The following is a 9,954-nucleotide window of genomic DNA, read 5'->3' on the forward strand; positions in this document are numbered from 1 at the left end:
CCAATTGGTCTCTCTAATGCAGTTCTCGTGCCGTCTTCCGCCTCCGCTCACTGGTAGGACAGAAGAGAATACCACCTGTGCACTGAACTCCCTCAGCATGCTTCCCAGAGCATGGTAGTCCGTCATCAGATGACCGGGTCTTCTCCTGGCCGCATCATTAGTATCCACATGGACTAGGACCATGGGGTAGTAATCGGTGGGCTTAATCCTGGCCTGGATTATTCCTGTTACATCCCGAATCTTTGCTCCGGGCAGGCAGTAGACCTCTCGTGTTGAGGGGTCCTGGCGACAGATGGGTCCTTCCGTACCTCTCAGGATGGAATCGCCTATGACGATCACTCGACGCCGCCTCCTCTGGGTCTGCTTGGATCTCTTGACCTGTTCGGAGTGCGGAGAATGTGGCGTTGGTTCCTGCCCAGAGGTTTCCTCCTCTCCTTCCATCTCCTGCAGGGTCACCAGAGCCTTGTACCTGTTCGCCAGTCAGACTGGAGGAACTGGTATGTTGGACAAGCCTGCTCTAGTGTGAAGCATGGTTCTTCTAGGATCTCTGGAGCCTATAGTAACTAACTACTGACTGTTATCACAATGGCAGGACATGGGCAGTCCCCTTGCCTTCCCTGCTTTTTATCTGTGGCATGTTATTATGTGTTTCAGAGATTGTTTCCTGTAGTTGTGAGGGTTTGAAGTGGTGATTTGGGGAATTTCTAGGGTTAAATATTTCTGGCAGATGCGGGAGACTGGACTTGATTGCCCAGGGAGGCCCCTTCCAGTCCTATATTCTAAGACTACAACCACAAGGTCTTGCGGGCAGCACTGTTAGTGCCAGGAAACAGCATACTTCACAGGAAAGGAGAGAGGCCAGGTGGGAAGTGAAGCCTGTGTACAGGCAGCAGAGCAAAGGTGTGTCCTTGGTTGAAACTATGGCTCTGCTATGCATGAGATCAAATTAAATGGTCAAAATAGCGCCTTCTGGCCTTGGTATCCAGAAAAGTACATAGAGGAAAGCTGAGAAGTCCAGCAGACTCCTCTGCAGTGGCACGTGTCTAATTTAGCTGTTTAAAATCTTCTGATTTGAGTCTCTTGAGAGAACCTACATAGTAGATAGGGACATATAATCGCAAAGTTACTTTGGGTTTGGCTGTTCCTCAGTGCTTAATTTTGCAAACTGCATCTGCTTTTTATCCCCCTTTCTGGTGATGTAAGAAGCATAACATCCCAGCTGGAGTTTTGAAGACTGGTCTTCTGAATTAAGTCAGTGTGATACCTACAGCATCACTGAGATAAAGACCTGCAGTCATTTTTCGGGGCCATGCTTTTCAGAGGAATAGTGGCTATGGAAATAGTGAGCTCACATATCAATTATTCTGAACTTTGTCTGGGCATGGGGGAATAGAGGAGTGAGATCTGGGAGTGAAAAACAGCACAATGTGACATGGCACGTGACATTTCTGGAGCATGTTCTCAGATGAGGGAGAACAGTGGATGATCCAAGCAGTTTACTTTTCTGCTCAATCTGCCAAGGGATTCAGCTGGAAATTAAAATCATGAAGCTACAAGTCATTCCTGTGTGACTAGACTTTTCAAGGTCTCTTTCTAACACTGAATCAACACTTCTTTTAAGCCACTTCTTGTGGATCATTTGCTAACTAGAAAGGGGGTTGGTAGAGGTCAATTAGAGAACCATACTTTAGAGATAAAATACAGCTTGCATAGAGGCCTATGACTAATGAAGTTCCACTTTCAGAGCTTACGCAGGAAACAAGTAGTGCGGGCCTTGTCATGGTTCCATGTGAAGGGTGAATTGTGCAATCTTTTCTTATTGGTATGGAAAAGGAGGCACTTTAGCCATGTAGTAATATTCTTTCCAGCCTGCCTCAGAAGCCATACCTCTCAGGAAATGAAGACTAGAACTATGGACTTGTATGGAATGAGCAAGTAAATAATAATCCTGTTAGCATCATCTCAGTCATTTTTCCTTCCTGCTCCAAGATACCCTTTCAGCAGAAAGGACTGGGTTGAGGGTAGTGGAGAACCTCTAGCATGCTGTCATGGATGCAGTGGCAAAGGAGGATGGTACAGGCGAACTCTGAAGAGATACGGGTTCCCTGTGAAACCCCATGATTCATGGCTTTAGGTCTAGGGATAGACTCTACACACAAACTGGCTTAAGTTTGTGTGCCTGCATGTGCCTGAATTTCCTCAGTCCAGAGGGAATATCTGTGCAGTTGCAAACAGGTTCAACTTTGCAGGTTAGACTAACCTGCAAAGATTGAATCAATTCAGGCTCAGGCTTTTTGAATGTCTGTCCCTGGCCCAGATGGTCAAGCTTCACAGAGGATGGGGGGATCCCTGAGCCAAACCACATGAGGGACTTTAGAGATTCCAGTCCCCAGTGTGGACTATTTCATGCTGGGGATAATTCACTCTAGTATTTGGGTGCCTTACAATCACGTTCTTGCCTCCTGCTTTGGCCCACATGTGCTTTCTTTGTTTTCATTCATGTCTCTCTTGCTCTAGGTGGGCATGATGTACTTGTTCAATGCAATGTTTGGACTTGGAATCTTAGCCCTGCCAAAAGCCTTTGCTGATGCAGGCTGGCTGACCAGCAGTGTTATCTTGGCATTAGCCATGGTGATGAGGTACAGTATATGGAAACACTTTCTAAAGTCTGTCCTTATTTTAGAGTGCAGATACCTCCCATAATATTGAGCCCTGGGCTGATAAGATGTATACAAAGCATTCTGTAAGTGATCTGATACCTTTCTTAGATTATGAGTTTTTGAGGCTGGCATGATTGTCATTCTTCTGTACAGCATACAGTGTAATGTGGCAAGACCTTTACTGGGATTGCAGATTATTGCTTGTCAAAGAAGCGTAAAATAATTTTTCTTTACTGATTTATTTTTTTCATGGCCTCAGTACAGATGAGCAATGCACAACACAGTGAGTGCACCCGTTTGCACATGCATACAAGTGCTGGCACCTTCAAATCAGGTGCTGATGTGCCTGGGTTGTTGATTTTACATTCCCAAAAGCCTATTTAAGTGCCTTTGCAGAACATGTTGGCTCACTGTGGGGTTGTTTTGAAAGGATTCTGATCACGTGGCACTAAAAGCATTCACTCGTCCAATTTAAAAATTACTCCAGGGAAGGGAATTAAAAACACTTTCAAGATGAAAATTCTTGCCTGTGCACATGCTTGAGGAGGCAGAAGCTGGTCTGTTGTACAAGGAATAAGGCCCTAATCTGGCACCCTGGACTAATATGGACTGATAACTGTCATTGGAAAAAGTATGGCTCTGTCTGGTCACCTGGTGAAGCAGTATGGCTCTCCCTTCAGGATGGGCAAGGGCGTGACTACTCACTACTATCATCATCTGGCAGGGTCCTGTTGGGCTGCAGATATATGACAGACATAGAACAGATCTTGCAACTTCATTGCAATGAGCTCTCAATTGTTCTGAGCATTTTGCAGTTTTTTAATGCCTGTACTCTCACAATACCCCTGTGAGGCAGAGATGTTCTGTATAGCCTCATTTTGCAGTGAAAAACGGGTCCAGAGAGGATGAAGGGGCATATCTTTGAAGGTATGGTGTCAATGGGAATTTGATGTTTAAATGCCTCTGAGGATCTTGGCTCAAGTGACTGCACAAGGTCAGAAAAGATGTATGTGTGGCAGAGCTTAGAAATGAAACTTGAGTTGGGATGGGTCACCCCCTTTTGGCTGTGCAGTACATGTGCAATGAGCTTTATGAGCTCACTGGCTTGCTAGTGCAGATGCTGCTGGAACCACTGCTTTGGCATGACTCCCGCCCTTCCCTTTGCTAAGTTTGGTGTGGGGTGATCTGTGGTGTTCACCCCTTGGGTTGCAGAGCTACACTAAAGCAGCGGGTTTGGCAGGAGATAGAGAGGTTCATTTGTGCATGTGCTACAAAGACAAAGCGGGGGTGTGACTGCACCCCTTCACCATGAATCTGCCCATGGACTGGGCCACTGGACCTTCATTCTTCTAGTGACCGAATCTTTGCAATGGACCTGTTGTAATATGGCATTGTAATAGGGTGGGGAGAAAAAGTTCTGTGGTACAGACCTTTTTTTTTAACTGGGGTGCAGGGAGCTCTGTTGAACCACATCAAAGCTAAAAGGAAGGCCATACTTTGGCCATTGTCCCAATGTTTTGTCCAGGCTTCCAGACTTTTAATTATTACATTAAGACCCTTGTTGGCTTTGAGTGTTTTTTGTTTTTTGTTTTCCTTAACATGAGCATAATAAGCAACCCTAAGCATCTCTTTGTGTGCTGTATCTTGCAGGTAAAATTGCTCTCTTTCTTCCTTTAGATGAAAAGAGATGTAAATAGGCATTTGACATCTGAGATCCAGAAATCTGGATTGGGAGCTTGTAAAAATGTCCCGTTCTCCTACACACCTGGTACCTACAACATAAAAAAAATATTCCTTAAATCATACTGCCATCTAGAGGCATGCGTGTGAGAGAACCTTACAGACAGCAAACACTACACAACTTGAAATTTCCCTAGCTCAGTTATTCTCAACTGGGATGTCATGGCACCCTGGAGTGTTTTGATGTCCTTTGCATGGCACCTTCAGGCAGCCCTGAATGTTGGCACTATTAGGTGTGCAAACATGACTCACAAGATGAGATAAACCCAGAGATTTCAAATAGGAATCCATAGTGTTAAACACATTCTGGCCTGTTGTGGTCTGTCTTTGTTTCGTGCCACAGACTTGCTATATAATTATCTGTAGATAAAAATTGAGTAAAAATTAAGAGTTTAGTGAAGGGTGCCTGGAGACTAAGAAGGCTGAGGACCACTGCTGTAAAGTGTGTTTTACGTTGTGGATGGAATTTACAAAGTGCCCATTCCTTAGTGTCATTCCAGGTCTGCTGTCATACTCGGGGTACAAGAGCAGAATAGCACTTGACATTTAATCTTTTTCTGTCCTTGCTGCTGCTGCTTGAGGGAGACAGAGCTTCATACAGCCATAGTGTGTATTAGTCTGGCTCTCCACAAAGGATTGTCCCATCTCTATTACAGTCCCCCTAGTACAGCCTGTGTAATGGGTATAGAGGACCAGGACTCTGTGATCAGTTTATAACTGCAAACTTTTAATGAGAGAAAGCTGAAAGATGTGAATGGGATGAGGTGTCCTGTGGATAAGGCACTGGAATGGGACTTGGGAGACCTGGAGTCAAGCCTGGGCTCTGATGACTTGTTTTGTAGACTTTTCTATTACTTGACTCAACCATTTCAACTGCAAACTCTTTAGGAAGCAGGGGTGCTCTGCCTTTGTTTGCAAAGCAGCTTGCACAGTGCGGCAAATCAGAGTCATATTTGTGTGTTTCTGCAAATAGGGACAAAACATGCTGCTCAACAGGGAAATATGCCTTGTGAACTCTATTGGACACAATTCTTTGTTCCACCGGCATTCTGAAGAGTTCTTTCCCCATGGATAAACACAGTCTTGGTTTCAAATACCCACTTGGATTAAACACAAACTAAAACCAAAACCTCAAGTCTGATTCCCACCTGGGAAGATGGAGGCAGGTTCGGATTCAAGTCTGCCCTTGTGGATTTGCCTCTAGATCAGGGACATAACAACAAAAGGACAAATCGGATATTGCTGAAATCTCATTATCAAACAAAGCCAAACCCCTTAAAAGTTTTAAGTCTATCAGAAGTAACCCATGGTCATATTTCCCCATTCATTTACTTTTGGATTACATTCAGGATTCATTTAATTGAAGGCAATAGAATTAAAATGGTGCGAGTAAGGAAACATCGGGTCCTTAATCTTGCCAAGAATTAACCTGGATTTCTGGTTCAAAGTAAAATGAATTTAGAAAAAGATTTAAGCTTTAATTGACACATCTCTGTTAAAGATGAGTGAACATATAGATTGTTAGAGCTTTTTGCAGTCTGTTGTTGTAGGTGAACTAAATACTCAATATTCCAGAATTGATGCCTATCACATTTCTTCCCCAGCTACATTACTGTGACCTTCCTAATTGAAGTAATGGCCTCTGCCAATGCACGAGTAGTTTGGAACAGGAAAAGTGACAGCTACAAAGAGGTAGGACCCTTGGTTCCATACTGTCTTTCATGTATTATTCCTCAGGTTAAATTAGTGCCCCACCGCCCTCTCTCTCAATGTGCACCCGAGGGCAGCAATAGTGTTCAAACCAGCAGCCTCCAACTTTCTGCAAGACATGTTTTTAGGCCTTGTTTTTTGACTCTTGATTTTGTTTCCTTGTTTTAGTATACACGGGCACCAAGGCCACTCCGCTGAGCGTCTGAGCAGACTCAGTCGACTCTTGGAGCGTGGCAATTGCCGCATTCCAGCAGCCTCCTGTGTCTTGTATATCAGCATCCCCACACTTAAAAATGGTGGCAGGGGTGCTTGAACTAAAGCTCGTCAAATGAGCTTTAGTTCAAGTGCCCCTGCTGCCATTTTTAAGCCCTGGGATGCTGATATACGAGACGTGGCAGTGCCTTAGAGTGGCTCTCGTATCCATTTGAAAGAACCCCCCAGTGTCCAAAATTGCTGAATTTCAGGTTCTATTGCAAATGTTATTTTTTTTTTCCCCCCCTTATTTTAATTTCAGTCCAAACTTATCTAAATTTTGCGCATTTTTTTTGACCAGCTGTACCTAAGAGGGAGTCATAAAAGGGGAGTGGTTAATAATTTAAGATTCAATTCAAGATTTTTTGGGCTCTTTCACAGACTGTATGACTTCAGGTAAGTCACTTAATCACTTTGCCTCAGTTCCCCCACCTGTACAACTGCAATAAAATTTTTTCTCTTGGCCCGTCTTATCTATTTAAATCATACACTCTTCTGGGCAGGAATTGTTACTACATGTGTGCTGTCCTGTGGCTACCACAGTGGACACTACTCTCAGCTGGGGGTTCTAGGTTCCATTGTGATGCATGTAACCACAATCACAGTGAAATGTGATGGTCCCCACATTTTGACGGATAGGCCCTCCCACCAACACACATGAGATTTATGTATAATATGTAAATTGCATATGGCCATGCCTCTCATAGCTAGCTACTTGCTTGTGTAGGTGACAAGAGGTAGGACTTGAGTAAGGGTTGAACTGAGCACTAGCTTTGGCAGAATGTGCCAGTAAAGTTGCAGTAAAGTGAACATTACAGAGCTACACAGATTTATACCAGCTGAGGATTTGGCTCTTACCTGATATATATCTACTGCCTCTGCAAAATGCCACTGATCAGAATTTACCCTTCATTTTAGAATGAAATTAAATTGAAAGAAAATATCCTTGTGCCTGAGAAGAGAAGAGAAGAGCCTACACACCAGAAGACTTTTTACTCAGTAAGCTTCCTTCACTGAGAATTTCATTTTGGGTAGATTATGGCACTGCATGCATTATCCTTTATTACAGCACTGAGGAATCTCTTTGTTATAACAACCATTTCAGCAGGCTCCCATCCTTTTAGCAGGAAGCACTCTGTAACATTCCCTTCAGAGCCCCTCTCACTGCTGTTTCCTACCCGGTAAAAGAACAGTTTTGTTGTCTACCAAGACCAAAAACTGGTACTATGTTGCCCACTGATAAAGGACATGGTGAGCCTGCACCATTTTTGTGTATATTTCAGTCTTTGAATTCCAATTCAGCTGCAGGAGGGTCAGTTTAAGTTAGGTGAGCTCATATGCAAACATTGCAACAGATGTCATCCCAGATATAGATAAGGTCAGTGGTGTTTTGAAAAACATCTAACTGGTGATGCTGAATTATCTTGAATGTATGTACATTATCAGCTTGATCTAAAGTCCATTCAATTCTATGCAAAGAATCCCATTAACTTCAGTGTGCTTTGAACAGAGTTTTTTGCTTTTACCTGTTGATTGGATCTTTGAGAGTGAATTAGTTAATTTAATTGCATGAAATCCATAGTTATCCAGGATTTAATTAAATAATTTTCATCTTAGATATTTTTTTTTATAGGGAATTAGTGATTCTACCTTGAATGACTTTTTGTGATCCATAGTATTTACAATGCGGGCATGGTATTTTATCATAACCAGGGATCCTGGCTTTCTCCATTTAAAAAATTTCAAATTCTCTCATAAAATCCAAAATTCTCTGATTTCACATGCATGTTTTTCCATGATTAACATGAAAAGCCACTATACATATCAGTATCAATTGAATACAATGTTTTATTGATATATTAACAATTTTAAAGCAGTTTTGAAGCCTACCAGTGCCTCAATCATCATAATAAAATTAATTCTAAATACCTATATATTTTGGCATTTGATTTTGGTTTTTTATCATAGAAAATCAGAGCTCCCTGGACAAGCTGCCTGTGGCACTCTCTTGCTCTCCACCTGGGCCCTACAGCCATGCATTCGTGCATCATCCAAGCCTCGCTCCCACCTTCAATGTGGGGGCCTCAATCTGCCCTCCCCTGCCCACCCCATAGAATTACCTGCAGGGAGCTGTGGGAGCTGCTCTCCACACTGTCTGGCTGCCATGTCCTTATGTGTATGCGCACATGCATGCAGCATCCCTGATCACACTCCTTCCCCTCCCCTGAGCCCCAAGCAGCCCCTTGCAGGCTGGAACTCTGCCGGCCTGCAAGGGGGAACCTTCTGTTTCCCACAATTTCCCCCTTTAAAGGAGAAAATCTGCATTTTTTCCATGGTGAACTGAAAACCCAGATCCCTGATCATCATGTGCATGTGAAAAATAGTGTATATTAATATTGCCATTTAAGGTGAAGCTCTTTGGCTAGTAATAAGGCAAAGTGAGGGTTTCACTGCAGAGGTCCCTGAATGGGAAATATGAAGTACAGAGTGGTCCCTTAAGTAATGATTTAGGATTGTACCATCAAGCCACCTTCTCTGCTGCAATGTGAATCCCATTTAATTGTAGTAGTCTGTTGTCTCTAGCCACAGTGAAGATGCCTCAGCTGCACAGCATCTGGAAGCAGACTGTCTGCAGATTGATCAAACAGCTGCTGCAGCTGGGTGGGAGAGTGCCAAGTCAGTAATCTTTTCAAGGTAAAAGCACTCCATTGTCCTACATAGATTAACTGTGCATAGAAATTTCACAGAAGGCCTTTTTGCTGGGACATGTTGGAGCCAGCACATGGGCTCTGTGAAGCCCATAACATCTCAGATCCCACAAAATAGAAACCTGCAGAGATGTCCCTTCACATACATTTCAACAAGTCAGCTAACTGTCTGTATCCCTAAACAATCATCTTAGGAACTCCCTTGAAATCTTTCTGGCTTAGTGCAGAGTAGTGTGGTAACAGGAAACGGTTGTGTCTGGGGAACCACGGCAGCAAAAATCATTCTGCAGGCAGTCAAAAATGCTGTGAATTCAGTTTATACCTACAAGAATGACCATTACCGGTGATGACACACACATTATGGGCTATTATTTAGTGAACATTCAATAGTTCCCTTCCTGATCTGTGGGAGCCTCCAGCCAGATTGGGACTTAGAGCCTCAACACTACAGAATGTCCTACCACTTGAGCTGTCCAAGCTTCTACAATTCAAGATGAAAAAGCATCTCTTAAAATAGTAAGCTGTAGTGGATCGAAGATGAATACGACACCAACTCTGCCAGTGTGCTACATACAGTACATATGATCAGAAAACAGTTATATTCTCATGTTTCTCTTGAAGGAATTGTTATCAAAGTGCCTCTGCTGCTGTTACCTGCCAGACGATCCTAAACCAAGTGTGTTTGATATAAATGAGCTGCTCTCCCTGACTGATTTGACAAAGATGTACTTCAATACAGGTAGGGTTCTTGGAGTTCTTTTTCATTCCATTTTACTTTGGAACTGGTCCTCTGAGAAACTTAATGTTGTTTTGCTCCTTGTTCATCTTAGAATGGATCAGGATAAGAATGTGGCAGCCTAGTTTGTTAATGGTTTCTTCAGGAC

General features: G+C 43.2%; 1 protein-coding gene across 6 annotated transcripts in view; it reads left to right on the forward strand.

Moving 5' to 3' along the window:
- LOC112550176 (transmembrane protein 104-like) overlaps positions 1–9,954 on the forward strand; it is a 92,043-nt gene that overhangs the window by 4,451 nt on the left and 77,638 nt on the right. For 2 of the 6 annotated variants that reach the window (XM_025203190.1, XM_025203213.1), the window contains exons 2-5: positions 2,518–2,639; positions 6,005–6,092; positions 7,281–7,361; positions 9,692–9,809. In XM_025203190.1, coding sequence (XP_025058975.1) covers positions 2,518–2,639; positions 6,005–6,092; positions 7,281–7,361; positions 9,692–9,809 — 409 coding nt within the window. Of the gene's footprint in view, positions 1–1,203; positions 1,343–2,517; positions 2,640–6,004; positions 6,093–7,280; positions 7,362–9,691; positions 9,810–9,954 lie in introns of all 6 variants that reach the window. The other 4 variants (XM_025203197.1, XM_025203201.1, XM_025203202.1 and 1 more) reach the window with 4 other exon arrangements.

This window comes from Alligator sinensis, unplaced genomic scaffold, assembly GCF_000455745.1.
Source record: "Alligator sinensis unplaced genomic scaffold, ASM45574v1 scaffold73_1, whole genome shotgun sequence".
In the NCBI taxonomy this organism is placed as follows: domain Eukaryota; kingdom Metazoa; phylum Chordata; order Crocodylia; family Alligatoridae; genus Alligator; species Alligator sinensis.